Below are 21,143 nucleotides of genomic sequence, written 5' to 3' on the forward strand. Positions count from 1 at the left end.
ACATGAGCCCTTTCCTCCTCCAAACACAGCTGGAGTGTAAATGACCCCCCCCACCATGGATCCCTCCGCAGGGTGGGTGAAGATGTGACGCTCCTCTCGAGCTGGTGTGGAACAGAGGGCTTGTGCTCTGCCCGTGTTTGTGCTGAGCCAGAGCTTTTTCTGCTGTCGCTCAGCACCGCAGCTCTGCAGCACCCGTCTCACCTCCAGCTTTGTGTGTACCCGTCAGACCTGGCTCCTTGCAGCCCCAAAGGGGCCTGCCTTGGGTTTCACAGCCTCATCTTGGCCAGGACAAGGGACAGAGATTCCTCCCTCTCCGCAGCCAGCTGTCACATCCCCACTGTGACACTGCAAGCTATGACCAGCCAATATGGATTAATTGCAACCAGTTTAATTTTGTGTCTGTAAATTAAGCCCGTGATACAGAGAGACTTCCAGGAATGAGGAGGATGTTAACATGCTAATAGACCTTGCTGGTAGAAGGTTTACTCAGACACAACCCAGGGGGCAGATGACAATTAACACCCTAAGAGACTCTTCTAGAAAGAGGACACTAATTCAGACCTGCTGGGAAGGGAGATAATTATTTATTATTATTTTATGTAGCCCTGCAACCTCCCATTCAAGAATGCCTGAGATACTTTAGGACAGGTGAGTTGGGAGAACAACAGCAATGATACCTAAAAGTTGCCCTGGAGCCACCTGAGGGGAGAAACATGGGCAGGAGGGAGGGAGAAAAAGCTGCAGAAACGTGGTCAGCAGGACAGAAGAGGAGAAAGAAACATGACTTCTTGAAGGCACATCAAAAGAAGCAGGCAGGAGAGATCAGACTAGCAGGCCTGGCTAACAAAATATTCATTTCAGTAGAGCAAGAAGGGGTAACTGTGGCAGGAGGGAGGTGATGTTTGCTCTGAAATGGCTTCCTGCCCCAAACAAATACTCAGCAGAGGACATCGAGCCCACCCACTGTGCTGTGCACCACCGGTGCAAAATAGGAAGAGATTACACAAGATTTAGGATCAGGGACTTAAAATACAATGACCTTTGTGATATCTGTACATAGGGAACTTAACACTGCTCATAACCTTGACACGCTCTGGTGTAATGCTCGAGGGGGGGGTTCCACCCGTTCGAACGACGCACGTGCACCAACAGAGCAACTTTAAATGCAGACTATCAGTCACGTTGCAGCTTGGCTACTGTGAGTTGTCAAACACATTGTAAAGGCTTTTCCACAGAAGACAGATCACAGGAGCCAGCTAACCTGCCTGACAAAGAGCAAACATATAAATGTATGTATGTTTGTTCACTCATTTTACTTGAGCATACTTGTTAATCCATCATGCTCAGCTGCAGATACTAAATGCTGTTTCCTATCGGGGCTGATGCGTACCTTGAGCTATCAGGAGGGGAGTCTTCCTCAGCAACAGCTGCAAAGGGAGGGAGCTGGCCTCTTTCCTCTCTGTTGAATCTACGATTGCAGAGGTGTTTCTTTCTTCTTTTCCCAGCCGTTACAATTATGTGGGATGTGACACGAAGAGTGATAAAAAATCCCAGAGCAGGGTTAGTTGTGTGCTCACACCACCAGACTCTTCATCGCCTGCTCCCCTAGTGCCAGGTCTCCCTGCCAGCCATGCCTTCACGGTGATGGCGGGTGGCTGCGGCCTCTCTGCTCTGCCTGCAGGAACCTGCTTGCTCCTCCAGAGTGTTTGTTCTCCTCCTGTGAAATCTCTTGGGAGGGCCTGGCCAAGGCTGGGGACCTGCCTGCACTGCAGGGCCTGCACAAGGCCTGGCTGTGGGAACCGGCTGCTCCAGGGGGCTTGGCCAGGCAGACCTCGGCCTGGGGCTCGTCTGCAGAAGGCAGCCTGCCTTGGGGGGCTGGCCGGGCCGGGCTGGGCTAGGCTAGGGGGGGCCTGGCCGAGGCCAGGCCGCAGGATCCCGGCCAGGCTGGGCCGCGGCCAAGGCAGAGCCGAGGGACGTGCCTGGCCGAGGCCGGGCTGCGGGGAGCTTGGCTGGGCGGGCCCTGGGCCTGGCCGGGAGCGGGGCCCCTGGCTGTACCGGGGCCGGGCCCGCGGCCTGCGGCCGCCCAGCGCCGGGATTCCCCGTTGCCGCGGTAACCGCGCGGGCCGTCCCGGCAGCCCCCGCGCGGCCGCGGCCGGGGGCGGGGCCAAAGGGCGGCCTCGGCCCCGCCCTGCCGCCGGGGGTTGCGCCCGCCATCTTGAGGCATGGCAGGGCGGCCGCTGCCGGCCCCTTTCCAAGATGGCCGCCCGCTCTTCACCGAGCGCTTCCGTCCCCGCTGAGGCCTCCGGCTCCCGGCGCGGCGGCGAGCGGAGCGGCCCGCTGGCGCGGCCCTCCCCGGCGCGGTCCCTCGGCGCTCAGTAGCTGCCGCCGCCCCGTGGAGCGCGACGGCCGGTGGGTCATGGCGCTGCTGCGGCTGCTGCTGCTCCGGGGCCGCTGCAGCTGCTGGCGGCGGCCTGCTCCGCCGCCCGCCCCGGCCTGGGCCCGGGCTCGTCCGCGGCCCGGCGGCGGTCCACTCGGCGTGGGACGCGGCCTACAGGTAACGGGGGAGCGGGGTGGGCCGGCCTCGGGGCGGGGCCTCGCCTACCCCGTGCGCGGCGGGGAGTGCAGCGCCGAGCACCGGGATGGGGGGTGCTGCCGGTCCCACCGGGCGGGGAGGCCCCGCGGCGGCTCCGCCCTGCCCTGCTGGGGCACCCCGGTGCCGCCGCGTTATGGAGCCCCTCGCCTCCTCAGCGGCGTTCCCGAGCCGCCCCGGGCGCTGATCGGCGCCGCTGCTCCCCGCGGCAGGCAGCGTCCCCCCGGGGAGAGCCCGTCCCGGCGGGGTGCTCGGCCTGCGGGGCCGGGAGCACCAGAGGAGGGGAGCGGAGGGGGCTGGGTCAGCCCTCACGGCTTTGTGTTAAAATAGGCTCCAGCTTCGAGACAGGGCTTACCTGAGAAGGTTCCTCAGGTTAGACCAGCGCCAAGGTCCGTCATTGCAGTGCTATAGAGCAGTAACTTGGGGGAAATACCATATAAAGAGAACACCTGGGCTGTCATAAGCAAGAAAATATTGATTAAAGGAGGTTTTTATAGCTTCATTTGTGCTGGCTATCTGCTTCTCGTGTGATATAAGCACCAACCCTGTTGGTGTTCATCATGTGTTTTCCCCCTCTTGCAGTGCTGCTGGTATCGCAGGGCTCTGACACAGCCCTGAATGCAGAAGGCAAGGTTCTTGTTTAAGCGAGGCCTCTGACATGATTTAAGACTTTTTTGTGGTTTTCTTCAGTGCAGTGAAAAAAGCACTGGCCATCCAAGTAGGCGATGGAGGAAGAACAATTGTGGGACTGCTTTGTGAACCACGCCAGGTTTTTTCTGTGACCAACTTAAACTGCTCTAAGCTGGTCTGTTCTAGAAAGTATCGATCCAAGGAGGTTGCCCTCTCGGGCCAGCACAAGCAGTTGTGTTGCTGGCCAGCAAATCTGGAAAAAAAGGGTGAGGGATTTCAGCCTAGTCAGTGTCCCTCGCCTGTTTGCTGCACAGGAATTTGTGCCTGTGCAGTAACGGGGTGGTGAGACAGGGAATCACGCGTTGGAGAAGGGGCGAGACTTGTGTTCAGTGAGAGTATTGGTAAATGTTAGTTCAAATGTTGTGGAGTTGCCTTTAAATGTGAATATCAAGTGCAGGATTACTGCTGCATTACCCTGGGGAGATAGCTGTGTTGTCCTTGCTGCCCTGCAGCAGGGTTACAAAGCAGCAGTCCTTCAGATTTCCTGCTGTGGGAGGGTGTCTTTACATTTTAACAACTGGCTTCCAATGTATCTTTAGACTGGAGAACAGAGATACAGGGAGGAAAAAGATAACATTTTCAAGTGTTTTGAGTGTATGTTTCTATTTATACATGTGCTTTCTTTAAACTGGGTTATAAACAGCATCTTCAAAGTCACGTGGCAAGTCCACAGCACAACCAGGTCTCCCAGCTGCTGGTCCTGCAACTTACCCACAATATTTTCATGGTTAGAAATGTTAGTCTCACGGGATACAGAAAGGTTAAGCAGTCACAGTACTTTTCCAATAGTTGTCTTTTTTTCTTTATCTTCTTTCTCAGAGCCTTCTGTCCCAAACACTTTCCCCCACATGTCAAGGTCTCAGTGGAGTCCTGGTGAAACAACACATAATTCGAGATCCAGTCAGGCTTTGGAATCTCTTAGGTGAGTCCCAAAGAGCAACTGTACAGGCAGAGGAGGGGAAAAGGTCTCATTTAGTAAGAGTATTGACTTTTCATTACTTTCACTGCCTGCGTTCCTGAAACGGAAATAAAGCTGTTCTATTCTTGGCTTTGGGAGCTGTGTGTGTTTCACAGGGGTTCTAGGTTTTTTGTTTGGTGACAGGGATGAACAATGGCACCTTTCCACAAGGAGCTCAGCGTGATTAAGTAAGCACTTGAGTCATTAGACCTAAAAGCTAATCTAAAAACTGCAGACTTTAAAGTAGAGAACCTCTCTCTGCCTCATTAGCAATGCCTAAGATGAAAATGGCATTCACCTTTGTCAGAAATCATGTCATATGACCTTGATGAAAGCCTTGCATTGGGGCAAGTATATGCAGGAAGATGTTCTGTGAATTCTCAGAGCAAAAGTGCAGAAACATAAAGGCAATTATTCTTCGTGCTACCCTCTTCAGATTGGAAAGAGGAGTTTGCAAAACATGAGTCTTGCTGTTTGTAACCTTACTTTCTTGGCTTTTACCAGAGTATCCTAGCAGCATTTACTGAGAAACCTGCATTTAACTCCACTGCATGTATTACCTTTAATAAGCATTTACAGTTCCTAGTGTGAGGCTGTTCTTACCTGACCATACCAGTGTTAACTATGGTTCTGCCTTGGGAAATGTGTACATATTTCAGCACTGAAGAAATTTCTCCAAATTGTTTTCTTTGCTCCATTAAAATAATCTCAAATAAAGCCATATTTTGATTGGGTTGTCAAAAAATATATATTCTATAAGGAAACTGAAGGAGTCTGTCCTTCCTGTTGCTCCCTCTGGTGAGGCTGTCCCCTTTCCTTGGCACTTGGGTGCATGTGGAGCTTTCTCTGCATTTGGAGCTCACGTGTATTTCTGCCATCCTCAGTCCCTCCCTCTCACTGTCTACTGAGGTCTTGTAGTAACTACTTAACTCTGCCTGCAGGTAGCACTTACTATTTTACTACGTCAAGCTCTCAGGGGAGTAACCAGAAGAATGGAGGATTCAAAAAGAAATCTCCGCAGGAGGAGGAGGGTATGTACGTGCCAAAAAGATATTTAATGAAATCAACTGTGTGTGTGTGTGTGAGGGGTAAGAGCAGACAGCGTGGAAGAGCCACCTTAATGCTTCTGTCTCTGGCTACTGTAAACCTGTACATGTGACTTACCACGTCTACAAGCCTATAGCCAAGAACAAGTTTGAAGGGATATTTTGGCTTAGATGATGGAAGATTTAAGATTTAAGACAGATCATGAGACTGATTCTCTTTCTGTGCCGCTTTGCATCCTATGCAAATAACTTCATTAATATTTGCCTTAGTTTTGCCACTGTACAAATGGTAACAGTGGTATTAACTGAGTTTTGTTTTGGAGGTTTTGTTGTAGAGCATTTTGGCTTAATAAACTTGTATTAACTAAATTCAGTTCTTTAAGCTGGATTTCTGTTTTTTTCTTGTATTCCATTTAACTTCACTGTGGATGCGTCTCTGCTTTTAGTGATTTACAGAGCTCAAAGTTATAAATAGATTCCTTAAAGAGTTTTAGCTGTGTTACTAATGGCACTTGCTTGGATTTTTTTTTTTTTTTTAAATCAGTCTTCCTAGATACTGTTTTTAGGATGTCTTCTACTGCTTAAGCCCCAGGCATCCTGCTGTACAGGACATTTTGAAAATGAGTTTTATCTCACTAAATGTGTTCTGGAACCTAGGGATCTACGTGGTGTGCCAGGTTATGTTGAGAAGTAGAGGAGTGCCCTCTCTGTACCTTAAGGGGGTGAAGAATTTAATGACACTAATGGGGAATGGGGGTGCAGGGGAGTAACTTTAGTGTACTAGACAAAAACCTTGCGTAACTTCTGACAGGCAGTGTTCTGATCCTTGTAGGATCTTCTACCAGTAGGTTTTCACCAAATGTTTTTGGAACATGAGCGGATTTGTGGGTGTCCCTTCAAGTCTTGGTGGTGTTGTCAACTTTCTGCTATTTGTAGATTGACAACAGCTGCATTCCATTTAAACAGTGTAATTTGACTCTTGCACTTCTGTACAGAAAATTCTTTGCTTGTGTGTGAGTACGTGCCTCCCAAGAGCTGAAGTGCAGGCAGAGAATTTCTACAACTGATGGCATGTCCTGTATTTACGGGCCTGGTGGGGCAGTTGAAGAAAAGCATCACAAGTGGCCCGGGTGAAGGTCTCATTCTTCTGTCTTGTCAGTAATGCTTGCAGAAGCATAGCAGACATGCTCATTTTCTTCATTTTATGACACTAGTTGATGCTTACAGGGGCTGGTGGTGTCTTAAGAGAGTTTATGTGGATGTCTGCTGTGCTGCTTGTTTCCTACGCCTTTGAGTGAGGGATAAACCTTCTGTAGATGGCAGGCTCCAGACCTTCGTACTGCAAGTCGGCAGGCACTTAGCGTCATGTTTAAGTCACTCACTGTAATATAATTTCATAAATTAGCTGATAAACTTTTACCTAGGTATCATCAAATAACGTAATAGCCTGTTTTTTCCTTTGTTGTGCTTAAACACAATGGTAGAATCCTCTTGGATTAACCAACTTTTGAAGTAAAAGCAGTCAGCTGCTGATGACTTTGACTTGTGTCACCGCAGTCTCTTTAAGGCAAGAGCAGTGGCTTTGTCTGTTTGATCCATTGAACTGGGTTGAAGTCTTCAATGGGGTGCGAGTACAGGTATCACGGAGTCCTTGTTAAGTCAGAGCTTAAAGGTTGGGGCACTTGGTGTTTGCAAGACCACAGAGGGTGACTGAGCAGGGCTCCTTGAAGAGGTGTTGTAGCTGTTAAAATTAGTAAACAGTAACATGCTGTGTTCGGTGGCCTCTTTTCTCCTGTGATTAATGGATATCTTGACTTTGGGAGGTGGAATGCTACCCCATGTCTCCAGGGGAATACTCATCTCTGCAGTAATTATTAAAAAGAACTCTTCAAACTGTCACTGCAGCCCTTGCAAGATTTTAATCAGAGAGTTCAGATTTGGGGTTAATGGCAAATCATTGCTGCACGGAGGCTTTTTGAGACTAAAAAGCTGGAAGTATTCCCACGGCTGTTGCTTGCAAGTGTCACATCCAGTCACTGGTTCTCATTTACTGAATGTGGGGTAGCTTATGGTGCAATGTGAATGTTAGACTGTAAAGATAGTCATACTTTACATGAGCTTAGAAATAGATTGATTTTGTGCTTAATTAAATGCAGAGTAGAGGAGAGCTTTGTGTTGCCTTCTAGTTTTCTAGAATTTTTTTTTCCTGAAATTATTCAACTGTAGGTTAAAGGTCCTAGACAAGTCCAATTCCTACAAACTGGAGAAGTCATTTGTGTCAAGATATCTAATGGCCACCTTTTACCCTGTGGTGATCTTTTTGTGATCGCATCCTCAGTTATATGTGCTTTAGAATGTATTATATTCATCCCCACTTGGTCTGAAATTTAATATAGAAAAGTGCTTTAGCAATAATTGACTGTGACATCTCCGAGGAACTTGCATAGCGATAGGTGGGCTTTCTTTCTGTCAGTACTCACTTTTCTAGAGCCATTTCTTTTCTCTATAATTTTTTTTTTATTTAGAAATCACTCAGCTTTTCAGGATATTGCCCAGCCTAAGGCCTCTATCATACTATATTTTAATTTTCTTTAATAAGACTATGGTGGGTGTCATCCTGCAGCTTTGTGATGAATTGCTTTGTTCTAATAAAGCTGGATCTGGCAGATAAGACAGAAGTGAGGAGATGGCATCAGAGAACAAAGTGGATGGGCTGGACGCAGTGTCTGAGCTTGTCACTGTCGTTTGAAATTATGACCTTATCTGAAAAGCTGCATTGTTTCTATTTAGGAACAAGCCTTTCCTGTTAAATGTGGAGCAGAGCTAGGAAACGAGTGAAAAATGATGCTGCGGAGCTGAAGGACAGAGTACTTTTTTTAGCATCTGACTGGGTCATCTGTTTGTCCCTTGGTTTTGTTGCAGTGTGTGTAGGGCCTAATTGGTGGCTAGTGATAAATGCTGGTGTCAGAACGTTTGTTATGAATTTGCAAATAAATCGAAGCTGGGCTGCAGCAGGCAGATGCACTAGCAGTCCAGTGCCGCAGAATTAATTTATTTCTGCATGTAGAATAGTATTTATGTATGCCACGTTGCTGTTGATGTTAAATTGTATATCAAGAACAAGTGCTAAATTATGTATCGAGTACATCCACATATGACTGGAAAGAGGAGGAGATACTTGTCATCCTACCAACTCAAACACTAGCCAGCAGTTGACATTGAACTGTGCTGTGGCAGTCCCTTGCAGACCACAGAATTTTAAATTTGCTTGTTGGGAGCCTGAGAAAAAGGTTTGGTGGCAAATACCTGAAGTAAACCATCGCTTTTGCTCTTGTCATCACTTCAGTATGTCACTAGGACAGTAAAGGGGGGAGAAAGCACATCTAGCATGGGAATCCCTCCTTGATACAGATCCTTAATGTGGACAAGTTATCAAACCTTTTTGAACAGGAGGTTGGTTGTGTAGCACGGGAGAAAATCTGTGTGATTTTGTGAAGACAGATTGATCTGCAGCGTATTCATGTGCGTAGGTAAGCTGTGTATCATGGCTCCTGTGCTATTTCAGATTTACTGCAAACACAGATATTTTCTTAGGTAGTAGAAACGTTGCTGGTCTCGTGATACAGGGTGCCAGCAGATCAGGAGCTCACCAGGAAGGAAGCAATTGTCTCTTACAGTACTGTGCTGTGTGATTTACCAGTGGCACTATGACTGGTTTTACTTGCTCCTAATATTTTCCCGTGGATGTGTTGGCAACAGCCTGAGGACTAGGCAGGGTAGGAGCATGTTATATATAAGCAGGCTATAGTCATGTATATCCTCTGACCTCCGAGGAACGGCTGAGGGAGCTGGGGGTGTTTAGCCTGGAGAAGAGGAGGCTCAGAGGTGACCTTAGTGCAGTCTACAACTACCTGAAGGGAGGTTGTAGCGCAGTGGGAGTCGGCCTCTTCTCCCGGACAACCAGCGATAGGACAAGAGGACACAGCCTCAAGCTTGGCCAGGGGAGGGTCAGGTTGGACATTAGGAAGCATTTCTTCTCAGCAAGGGTCATTAGGCATTGGAAGGGGCTGCCCAGGGAGGTGGTGGAGTCCCCATCTCTGGAGGGGTTTAAGAAAAGCCTGGACATGGCACTTAGTGCCCTGGTCTAGTTGCCATGGTGGTGTCAGGGCAATGGTTGGACTCGATGATCCCAGAGGGCTCTTCCAACCTCATTGATTCTGTGTGATTCTTCAGTTTGACTTTTAGCAGCGAGGGTCCGATGGCTTTCTTTGGTCTATATCCGTATTGGGCTGGGCAAGTGAGATAGATAGTCTCTCATTTTAGCCTAGAATGACATGTGGTGGGATTGTAATGGGTCTGGGGGACTATGACCACCTGAAGTCTCCTGGACCAGGGTTAGATTGCCTTAAAACAGGAAACGCTGATCTGAGCTCTTCAAAATATGTCTGAGACTGCTCCCTGGTTTCGTACGCAATCAATAGCTGTTGGAAGTGAGGGGCTTTCTTTGGCTCGCTGATGCTTCAGTTCCTCCTCTTACTGAAGCAACAAGTAAAGCAAAAGAGCTGAGCCTCCATCATCTCTGTAATCTGTACACACAGTGCCTCACTGCGTGGCTTTTGGGGCGCTGGGCCACACCTGAATATAGCCGCAGCGATGTGATGCAAGCAGAGCTTTTGCTGGCCAGCAGGATGCAAGATTTGCCTCCTTCCAGGCAGCTGTTAAGTTCACATCTGAGTGCTTTTGCTTTCATAACCAGGCTTTTGACCTGGCGCTGTTTCATGTGTACAGCTGAGGCCCTGTGGTCTGACAGCCTAGAAGCCAGAAGGGTCTGGGAATGTCGTGCAGTCCAAAAAACTGACTCACTTGTGTAACCTTGGGCAAGTCACACAACCTCCTTGGTGAGCCAAGCCAGAAGATTGCATGTGCAATGCAAGTTAGGTTCTGTCTCTGAGTCTAGTCCTTCAGGAGAAACCAAACGTGCAACAAAAAACTCCCAAAAGCTACTGCTGTGTTAATCTTTGTCATTTAATTGTCCCTTCTTTGGGTCAGAAAGCTCTGCAATTACAGGCATGTATCTTTCTTCATCTTTTTTTTCTAAAGAGGAGGAGAAACGCAGGAAAAGGGAAAATCAGATGCATCTTGAACGCTTACGGGCACTCCTCATCATAACTTTCATAGTGCTGATGTTTCGCTTCACGGTCAGCGAGAACAGAGAAGGGACCAACATTTCCTGGAACTACTTTGTGAATGAGATGCTGGCGAAGGGGGAGGTCCAGAGGATTGAAGTGGTGCCAGAGAGCGACATTGTGGAAGTTTATCTGCACCCAGGAGGAACTCCGCATGGACAAGTTGTGAGTGACTTTCTGCAACTGGAATGAATGATCTTAGATTATGCTGTTGAAAAGGATTAAATTAATGAATGTATGTTCAGTAAAACTCTAGCTGGTAAATTTGCTCTTCATTAATTTTTCTGTCTTGCATTTGAAGTTCAGGGGATTTCTGTTACTCATATCAACCTGGAAACAAAGACTTTTATTTTAAATTGTAAAAATAATTAATAATGGTCTGGAAGAAAATCTTACGTATGTCTAAAAAGCTGGAAAAATTCAATAGTTTTTTCTTACCAGCTCAGTCTGATACGTGAGAAGGTGTCTAGAAGATTGTAAACTCTCATTCCTAAATCTTGTTTCAAGAATTTTCTCCTATTTGGATTTTAGTTTCAGGTGTTCTGTCAAACTCCATCAGACTTCCTTCCTAAATCTTCCAAAATGCAAAGCAAAGTTTGATCCCGTGCTTACTTCCAGGAGTTGCAGCTAAGAATCATTACAGACTGGCTTGAGAGATTAAAACACTGTTCTTATGATCCATTTGCAAACTGCTGAATTAAATAAATTTCTGACAAAGGTACAGAAACAAGACGCAGGAAGCAGATGGAGCACGAGGCACCTCCTTCCCAGCGATGCAGTTTTCCATACATGGTACAAAATGTTGTCTGAGCCCAGGGCATCAGTATAACTGGGCTTATAGTACTAACTCCATCCTTCAGCTTGCCCACAAAGTTGTTGCATCTTCTGTCTGACTCGTCCGTGTTGTGCAGTACTTCTGCTCGTTGCTGTATCCTCATACTACAACACTTACGTGCTGCTTTTGGTTGCGTGTCCCCAGAACGTTACCCTGCTGTACACGATGCGGGTGGCAAACATTGACAAGTTTGAAGAGAAGCTGAGAGCTGCGGAGGATGAGCTGAATATTGATGAGAGAGAGAGACTCCCTGTTTCCTACAAACATCCTGGCTTTTATGGAAAGTATGATATAAATTTGTGCTTACTGTTGGTCTTTTATTGGTGACAACATCCCTCACTTGGAGAGGAAAGTCACTTTCAACTAAATGTTACTATATAGAGAACAAAAAAACGGTCTCAGTTTTGGAGCATTTACCCTATCTTTCAGAAACAGGCATGCTCTAGATGTACTTTAATGTTTCAAAAGTGAGGGTCCCAAGGAGGAGTCTGGAACTGCAGCATGCAGCAGACTGAAATGTTTCGGGTCAGTGTCAGCAAGTCTGAGGAAAGTCTGTGTCAGTCGCTGTGTGTTCTTGCACAGCGGAGCACTTTTTGCCCTTAAAATCAATTATTCAAGTGCAGAGTGGGGTAGAATTCCTGACTCAACAAGTGATGTTACACCCTGGTCTGTGGAGAATGCTGGTGGTGCAGTAAGCCTTCCTCTGTTAAAATGCTTCGAGGAAGGCCTGTGGTGGTTGTTCAGTCTGTAAAAATAAACACCTAGTTTTGGCCTGCTTCTCCCACAGCTGTAGATCAAGGACAGCCTGTGCTGGTGCTCGCTCCAGCTGTGAGCCACGTACTGAGCAGAGCTGCTTTGATGCTAGGATACAAAATCTCAATGAAAGGAGTCCTTCTGTTACACTTACAGCCCTTTTCTGTTACCTGAAACCAAGATCCTTTGCTTAAAAAAAAATACTCGAAGCTTTTAATTCTGAAATAAACTATAATGAGCGAGAAGAGGGAAGATCTGTCAGAAGACTGTAGAACACTGGCTAGGCTTTATTCTGTGCTTTCATATGATGTGCTAGTGGTTTGTGGTCATTTGCTGCTGATGTGGCTTATTTGCCCTTCTGTTAAGACCAGCAGCTTGTTTTTGCAAACCAGGATTTATAGGGTCAGAGTACAACCCAGACCTGTGAAGCTCACGCAGCAGGCTACTGAACAAGGCCACCTCTGTCACTCACGGCCGCCACACTGGTGTAGAAAGATGCTTTCCATAAGTGTGAGGAGAGACTCCAGCGTTTGGAGGGCTCTCAGCTAATTGCTTATTCCAAAGTACTAACAGAGTAGTGCAGAAGTCCTGTCTGCTGAGTAAAGAAATCCCGATTCCTGACAGCAGATAGCATCGTGCCGCTAGAGGTATCTGCAGACATGGCCTGGTCACCTACTGGTGCACCATGCAGAGCCCGTCATCTGCTTTTGGTAGCTCATAGGGTTTGGAGCACGGTGGCTTTCCCACTGGAGGTGGGGATGGCCAGCGTGTGCAATTCTTCCTCCCAGACACCTTGCCAAAGTGTGAAACAAATGTCATGTGTGTATATGAATGGATACCTGGACAGGATTTTGTTTAGTTACTTGTCCTCTGAGCAACATTTGCACATTTTTAATACATGGTTTAATGAAGATAAACTTTTTTGATTGATCATGCAGAGTTAAACCTTTAGCTGAAATTCAGAACTTGCTAATTTTTTTCAAAGTTGTTTATAACAGGAAGGGTAGACTGAACAGTTAGTCAGCCACCAACACAAGCTGCTTCCTCTGCCCCTGAAAAGAGATTATTTTTTTAAAGAGATATTATAGGGTCTGAAGCCTCTCAGGAGACTTGAATGTCTGGAGAATTCAGAGTCTGAGTCTGGAGTTTAGACCTGTGAGGTGCAGAGCACTTGCAGCTCGGATTCAGTTTACTCTGAGATGTGGGCACTTGATGTGTTTCAGAATTAATCCTGTTTGCATAGCTGACAAACTGAAGGTGACTTTCAGTTTCCAGTGTTGCCTAGGATCTCCCACTGAGAAGAAACAAATACAGCTGGGTATATAACACATGCTGGTCCCCTTGCTTCAGTAAATCATCCCTCTGTGAGAGATGGAACACACATTCCTAGTTTAAAGATAAGACGCAGAAGTGTGGCAAGCCCAGATGATTTCACAGGCATGTAAAACAGAACAGGGTCCCACAAATCTCAACCTGTCATCTGCCATATGATCATTTTTCCTCCTGTTGAAAGCATCCTTTGTTTAGAGCTCACAGGATATTTGTCCTCAACGTGTTTGTCTTGTAACTGTATTAGACCTGCAGTGTCATCTCTGCTCCACATCTCCCTCCTAATGCAATTGGTATTGTGAAGGATCCAGAAAGCTGATGGTGTTGGTTGCTGTAGCACTTCCTTCTGACTTCTGAGACTTGACCAGGGAGGCCCAACCAGAATAGGTAGAGCAGCCTCTTAATGGGAGACCCTTACTGGGATTTCTGCCAGGATTAGCAGAGTTGGGATCTCCCTAGTGTTGCTGGATGTTTTATGAGTAGAAATGCCTCTGAAGGGGATGGTGAGGTTGAATTTCTTCCACAGCTGTAAGCAGTATTTGCCAGTGTCCTCTGTTTAACTTCTTAGCTTATGTAATTGTTGGGGTTTCTGGTTTTTATATATATATAAAACCTGTAAAGATTCCATTTTCTTAGTCATGTCTGCTCATTGCTGCACTTGTAGCCTAAATGTCAGGACCTTTAAAATACTGAAAATAGTCATGTTGAGTAATATTTACCAGGTTGTGGCCAAACGTTTCAATTTGTACCTGTCTTGCTTTTGTCCTTTTAGCGATGTCATTTCCCTGATAGTGACACTTGTGGCTGTGTCCATGTTGTGGAGCATCTTCCGCCTCATTAGGGTTGCGAGCCGGGTGGGAGGATTCAACGCCTTTGTAAGTATCCTGGATCTTGTTGTTGTTTTGAAGCCTGTGAATAGTCTTGTCTTCTGCTGGACTCATCCCCTCCCCTTTTCCTCAGCAAAGTCAGTGCAGAATGAGAATTAACTGGTGCCAAGGACTCTCCAGTCTTGACACATCTTGCATCTTTTCCTGTCCTGATCATCTGACTGGATTGTACAGTAACTGGCCTTAGCTGGGGCCCTTTCTTTCCCCCATGGCAGGAAGGGCTGAGCTCAGTGAATTTGCAGTCCAGTTTGCTCTGCTATTTTCAAAGCCTGCTAATGAGTTGCAGCTGCAGATGGTGTTTTTCACCGGGCCCTGCCAATATGCCTCCCATACAGCCAGAAGTAGGAATTGCTGCTTTCTGCAAAATGAGTTCTCAATTTATAAAATATGCTCAGATTCTGGATCTCATTATGCGTTGGCCTGTTCCGCTCATGCCACATGCCTCGCTTGCAACATCAGTCAAATCTCCTGCTCCCCTCTTCCACCCTTGCCTGGGTCAGCTGATGAAACTGTAGAAATCAGCCTGGGGTGCGCTGCTGTTGACCACAGGGATTTGGGGATGAAAATATGGTGAATTCAGTCCCTTGTTTAGATTTCCCACTCCATCTCCTCTGCAGTTCTCTTCTAGGTTTGGGATTCTCTTCACACAAAGGGATGCAGCTGCTCAGAGGAGTAGAATATTTTAAAGAAGTGTTGAGTAATGAGGGCCTTGAGGACTAGATTCTGTCCTTGCCTGAGTGGGGACAGCTAGGCCCTGCACCTTTAACTGTTTCATTTGGATAAGCTGGTGTTTCTGAGGCCTGAGAAGCTATAAACTTTCTTCTCAAAGAAAGAAAAATTCCCAAATAACTGTTTTCAGTAGAACATAATGAGCAGTTACAAGTAGGGCATTTAACTGAATGCTTGTTTTGACTGTCACTGTGGCTTTACTGTCACTTATGGCACACCAGGAGACTGAAATGTGGTGACCCTTAAATTTGAGAACCTATAGTTCTGTCCTGGGTTGTGTTGCAGTAGAAGCCAGTGGCACCATCGGACAATGATGCAAAGTGTCTGTTTATATGCATTGACAAGACAGTATTGGTAATTATTTACCATTGGCAATTATTTACCATCAATACATATTCCTCAAAGCGATACCTATCCCATGTGTATTAGGGATCAGGGTGTTTAGAACTCGGGGAGAAGACCCCAAATAAGGTTTTGGGCATTCTGCACGTTTTTAATAAGTATCCCTGCCTGGTCTGCGTGGAGTTTGAACTGGATTGTGTTGGGACTATTACTGCAGGTTTATTCTGTCTCTTCCCAACAACATGTGGATAAATAGAGTCAACAATCTGGCTGTGAAGTGTTTCCAAAGCAAAAGTTAGTAAAACATTAATGAGTTGGTGGGTGTTTTAGTCTTGTGTGTTAAGGGTGGTTTATACCTGTGCTGTCTCCCAAGGTATAGCAAACAGCCTGTCCAGACTGTTGCCTTGTCCAAAGTCAGAGCGTGTCTTCAGTATTTGTGCTTCCTTCCACAGAACCAGTTGAAAATGGCTCGTTTCACCATTGTGGATGGGAAATCTGGAAAAGGGATTGGCTTCAAGGATGTAGCGGGAATGCACGAGGCAAAAATGGAAGTCAAAGAATTTGTGGACTATTTAAAGGTATTTAAAAGTAAAACAAAACAAGTGCTTGGTACCTGTCTTCTGGGATAGATGGCTGACCTGGGGAGGAGGGTATATTCTTCTCTTCATCCTTCATGATACTGAGCAGCCTCTGTTTAAATAAGCTGACAGCTTTTTATGCTGTGATCAGCATGACTCAATCTCTATTTCCATTCCATAACAGGAATGCAGTGTAGCTGCTCCCCTTAGCAGCTCAGAGTTGCTCAGGCCGAACGCAGTATGGGGAAGCTCTGGGAGGCCATATTCTTGTGCAGATGCTTCCTGTGAGCTGTGGATCTGACAGAGCTGTATTGTTCTTGCAGAATCCTGAGCGCTACCTTCAGCTTGGGGCAAAAGTGCCCAAGGGTGCCTTGTTACTCGGCCCGCCAGGCTGTGGGAAGACACTGCTGGCGAAGGCCGTGGCTACAGAAGCACAAGTGCCGTTTTTGGCCATGGCAGGCTCTGAGTTTGTGGAGGTGATAGGAGGTAAGCTTCTCAGGAGGAAGGGTGTGGAGGTTACTTGGTCTGTGGTGGAGTTGGAGGGTGCTGGCTGGGCCTCTTGCAAAGGACGGAGTTTTAGCCTGTCTTTGCGTGGGGAGGATGAGTTGAATATTTCTACTGAAAATATAAAAGGTTTTCAGTGATAGTACTTGATTAGGTAGTACCTAAAATGCATGCCCTCTGAAATGCTAGTTGTTTCTGTCTGACAGTTTGCAGCCATTGTTCTTCACCTGAAAGCATTATCTCTGACTTCCCTGTACCTATTATTAAATCCACTGACTGAGGCTTCCTTCCTTGTGTGAGAATGATGATGGATTTTCTGCTGCTCCCTGCTGATGGGGAAAGTATGGCCTTGGGATTTCCATCTTCCTTCTTTTCCTTCCTCCTAGATCTCTTAAGACCGAGGAAGGGTCAGTGTGCAGGAACATGCTGAATATTTCAGCTTCTGATTTGTGGAAGGAACAGGAGTTCATGGTAGGAGCTGGGAGCAGAGCTCCCCTTACAGCAGCTGTAGGAGTCCCTGCAGTTTTGGGAGCTCAGTTAAAAGCCAGCACGCTCCAGGAGGAGCAGAGCCTAAGGACTGAACACATGAGTTCTGTGGCTGTTTCTTTGTGCCCGGAGTGTTGAGAGAGGGACTGTCATCTACTGAGGGTGTGTCTGGTGTCCAGTGTCTCACTGGGGGCCAGTAATGCTGCTCTCCAGCTTCGCCGACAATTTTAGTTATAAGGCTTACTTCTTCTCTTCCCCTGTAGGTCTTGGAGCCGCCAGAGTTCGGAGCCTCTTCAGAGAAGCCCAGGCTCGAGCACCCTGCATCGTGTACATCGACGAAATTGACGCTGTGGGCAAGAAGCGCTCAACCAATATATCTGGTTTTGCCAATGCTGAGGAGGAGCAGACCTTAAACCAGCTGCTGGTGGAAATGGACGGTCAGTATTTCTCTCTGCCTCTCGGCAGCTGGGCCCTTGTCACCTCAGAGATCCAAGCTGTTGGCCTGTGCATCTTTTTCCATCTTGAACTTGCCATGCCTCTTCAGCGTTGTCTTCTTGCTGAAGTAATTACAATTGCATTGAAACAAATCCCATTCTCCTCTTCCCTGGGACAAGGCTGGCTTGCACTTCACACCTCTTCAGGACTAAGCCCAGAACTACAGCTTGGTCATATCACTTGGTTATAACAAGTGATAATGGTGTTTCGGACTGCTGCTTAGCGAAGGGCTGTGGCCTTGGAAGTCAGGATATTTTTGTCCTGTGTGGATGCCAGTGTGGCCTTGGCTGGCCTTGCTTTGGTTTCAGAGGTCATCGTATCACTTGAAGTGGGTCCTTCCTCTGTTCTTTCTCCTCTGCACCAGCTGCTACACTGAGTACAGAGGAGAAGCAGCGGGGGCTGTTCAGCACAGGGTTTGTGGAAGTTGTGTGCCCAGTACTTGCTTCACGCTCACCCAGGCTTTCCTGCAGAACCCTTCGGGATCTCCTCAAGCACCAGTCTGAACCCAGGTGCCCCATCATTAGTCCCCGTTTCTGAAGGCACTGTAGCATATCTCTCCGTGTCCCTGGAGAGTTAGGCAGGACTATTCCAGAGCTGATGGTGCCTGAGGAAGGAATTGGGCTTAGGACAGATAGCTCTGAGTATGTGCTGTGGCTAAGTTGTAGAGATGACTCTTGAAATCTAGATGTTTGTAGATGCTTTTAAGGGTTTGGGGCTAAATCTAGTAAATTTTAAAACCCTGGAGCCAACTGGTTTTGTGACTGTACTGAAGACCCTGAGTCAGAAGAGTGTAGTGTCACACCCCGAGTGAATTTGCACCAAGAGCCACAGGAGCATCCACCTGCTAATAAAATAACAGAAATTGTGCATTAGAGATCATGGCTGGCAGAGGGCAGCAACCCCAAAGACTCTTACTGTAGTAAATGGCTTCAGTTTGGGAGTGTGTTTTCCCACTGGCAGTTGGAGAAGAGTTATTTACAGTACTGGGGAACCAAAAGAAAGTGAATTGGCAGGAAGGGCACTGCTGTCTGTAGAGGGTAACATTTAGGTCCAGCTGGCCATTAAATGTTGTTGGATGCTTGCTGTATTCCAGCTAAGACAGGCAGTGGTTTAAAGCCTGTTAGGGTTTAACGTTTAGTTCTCCCAGGGGGCCATAAGCGATGTAATATATGAATTCTCCTGTCCTTTGACTTATTCTCACATTGTCTTCCTGACTACAGGATCCCTACCTAAACCGATCCAGGCTTTGCAAACAAGCCCTGGTTTGATGCCACGCTTCTGGATAGTTTCTGGCTGTACTGCATCTGGAATCAACCCTTTTCTCTGATATTTTCACATAAGTGCCGGAAAGAATGATCCTGTGGCTATTAGTCATAACTCTGTCAGAGCCTGCAGCACTGACCCAGCTTGCAATGTTTCTGTTGCTAAATCTTCTTATTGCAGAGCAGGGTAAGGAATAACAAACCACCTGCCCATCAGGGAGTATTTGTATCAGTCTGCTGTTTCGTGGGACGGAGCTGCCTTTTCCCTTGACTCTGTGGCACTTGTTGTCTCATCACACTCTTCATATGAAAAATTAAAAGCTGTCCTGCCCTAAAAGCATCTCTCCTTCTCCAGAGCTTGGGGGTTAAAGCTGCTAGCTGCTTTGCTGAGTGTTTGCAGTGACATGGGGCTGCAGCCCTGCTGAAGCAGAGCACGTCCTGCAGTTCAGCAGCAAGGCTGTCTTCTGGAGATTGCTCTGGAGCCAAGCCTCCCTTTTCAAGGAGAGAAGCTGGGACTTGTAAAAATGCTTTCAGCAAAGGGTAGATGTTCCTTCATACTGCACACAAGATGATCTATAATTCTGGATCTCTGCCCTTGCTGCAGAAGGAGGAGAGATTGTAAGCAGGAGCGCAGCATGGTACAAACATGGTAGAGCGGTCGTGCTGTCCAGAGACCATGCAGACCTCTCTCTGCTTCAGCACAGGTGCCGTGAAGTTTTTGAAGGAGAGGAATGAGCTTTAAGCAGGTCCTAAACAACCAGACAGAAATCTGGTTATCAGAGGAACGTGCTTGAAAACACCCAATGCTGCATAGATACCAGACATCACCTTAAACACATGTATGCAGTTCCCTGGGACTTTGCACATGCACTAACTGAGGCAACTTGGCCAAGCGTGTAAATATCCTCGGAGTGAATATTACTGTTTACAGCTGTATCTGTGTAGTAGATGGTCTGGACAGAAAAGGCCAGTAATAACACACAGAACAGCAATCCTGGCTTGGTTGGGTTTTTATCTCCTGACAGTTGTAGGGAGAGCTGGCAACAGCTCAACGTGGAATTAAATGGAGGTCCATTTGTCTGCTCAGGAATATGTAGTCAGTATAATCCACATCTCCATACCAAAAATGAAAATGTCTGATTTCCTCCAGACTGTAGAAATTAGGCATGGTGGCTAGAGTGTTTTCTTGGTGAGTCTAAATTCAGAAATTAAGGTACAACTCTATTGGAAAGTGAGTTTAGAGGGTGAATATTATCCTCAGTACATACTTTAATAGTCCCTTGTTTGCTGTGGGCTGCCTAGTTTATTTTTTAAATTGATATTGTCTCATTATTTATTCGTGTCTCATACAGATCATGTACCAAGTCCCTCATTTTGCTAAGTGCTTTATCAAATACACACTAAAAAAATAGCCCAAGGAGTTTACAATGTCAAATGGGAGACAGCTGGCAAGGACTGTCAGGCTAGTCCAAGAAACATGGACTTACTGTTGGCTTGTACTCAGCAGCAGTGATCTTGGCACATGTTACTGAAATGTTATCTAGCTGAGCACGTTACCTAAACCCACACTGAAGTGCTGTGTGCATCATGGCAAAATAGTTTTCAGGATGATCATGAATAAGGTTTTTTAGGAGGTTAACAGTTCTGCCCAAGCACAAGCGGAGGAGTGGTGTGTGTTTGTAGTGAGGAAGCCTTGAAATGGAAGGTTGAGAGCTCTGTTTTAGCTGTCTTTAGCTTAAATTGATGGTTGAAGTTCTGCAAGGCAACACCATAGAACAGAGTTAGCTATTAATTTGAAACAAAATCATGCACAACAGTAGATCTGTGAGTCATCAGTGGTGATTGTTGAATTTGTGTGTTCGGATGAGATTACTCAGGGGTGAGGTAGAGGAAGAAAAGGAGGGTCAGAGCTCTATGGAACCTGCTCTGCAGGCTGGAGGAAGGATAAGGACACCAAGAAAGAAGGCATTATGCTAAACTGTAGGGGATGAACGTGCAGTTTGATACTTGGTAACTCTGGTATGCAGGTTTTAGAGTAATTGTAGTGCTCTTCCTACAAGCGACCTTGGTTTCCTTCACTCTGACAGCTTGCTTCATGTTCTGGAAGCACCAGGAATCTGGTGGGAGAAGGGGAGGGACTGGAGTGAGCCTGTGTGTACAAAAGCTGTTTTTAAAACCAGAGTGACACATGTTCTCCAGTCTTTGTCAAAACAGGTGCCTGGTTTGAATAGTGAATCTTCCCTCACAAACCGCAAACAAGCGGAAGAGGAATGCGACCCAAATATCTCCTCTGTTCTGAATGCATTTGAGAGGAGCTTGGCAGTCCTGGGCTGATCTGTGTTTTGTGAATGAAAATGCAGGACGTGGTTTGGTAGCAGCTCTTCACCAGGAGTCCTCAGACAAGACCTCTCCCCTGATGTGTGCTGTAGGCAAGTTTCTGACCCCGAGGCTTCCCTCACAGAGGTGGCTCCGT

General features: G+C 46.9%; 1 protein-coding gene across 1 annotated transcript in view; it reads left to right on the forward strand.

Moving 5' to 3' along the window:
- Positions 1 to 2,401: 2,401 nt before the first annotated feature.
- Positions 2,402 to 21,143, forward strand: part of SPG7 (SPG7 matrix AAA peptidase subunit, paraplegin) — a 32,372-nt gene continuing 13,630 nt past the window's right edge. The window contains exons 1-9 of the mRNA XM_068411457.1: positions 2,402 to 2,554; positions 4,100 to 4,202; positions 5,180 to 5,269; positions 10,385 to 10,635; positions 11,450 to 11,589; positions 14,160 to 14,262; positions 15,798 to 15,923; positions 16,247 to 16,409; positions 17,177 to 17,350. Of these exons, the coding sequence (XP_068267558.1) occupies positions 2,417 to 2,554; positions 4,100 to 4,202; positions 5,180 to 5,269; positions 10,385 to 10,635; positions 11,450 to 11,589; positions 14,160 to 14,262; positions 15,798 to 15,923; positions 16,247 to 16,409; positions 17,177 to 17,350 (1,288 nt within the window). The 5' untranslated portion in view covers positions 2,402 to 2,416. The remainder of the gene's footprint in view (positions 2,555 to 4,099; positions 4,203 to 5,179; positions 5,270 to 10,384; positions 10,636 to 11,449; positions 11,590 to 14,159; positions 14,263 to 15,797; positions 15,924 to 16,246; positions 16,410 to 17,176; positions 17,351 to 21,143) is intronic.

This window comes from Nyctibius grandis, chromosome 12 (assembly GCF_013368605.1).
Source record: "Nyctibius grandis isolate bNycGra1 chromosome 12, bNycGra1.pri, whole genome shotgun sequence".
In the NCBI taxonomy this organism is placed as follows: domain Eukaryota; kingdom Metazoa; phylum Chordata; class Aves; order Nyctibiiformes; family Nyctibiidae; genus Nyctibius; species Nyctibius grandis.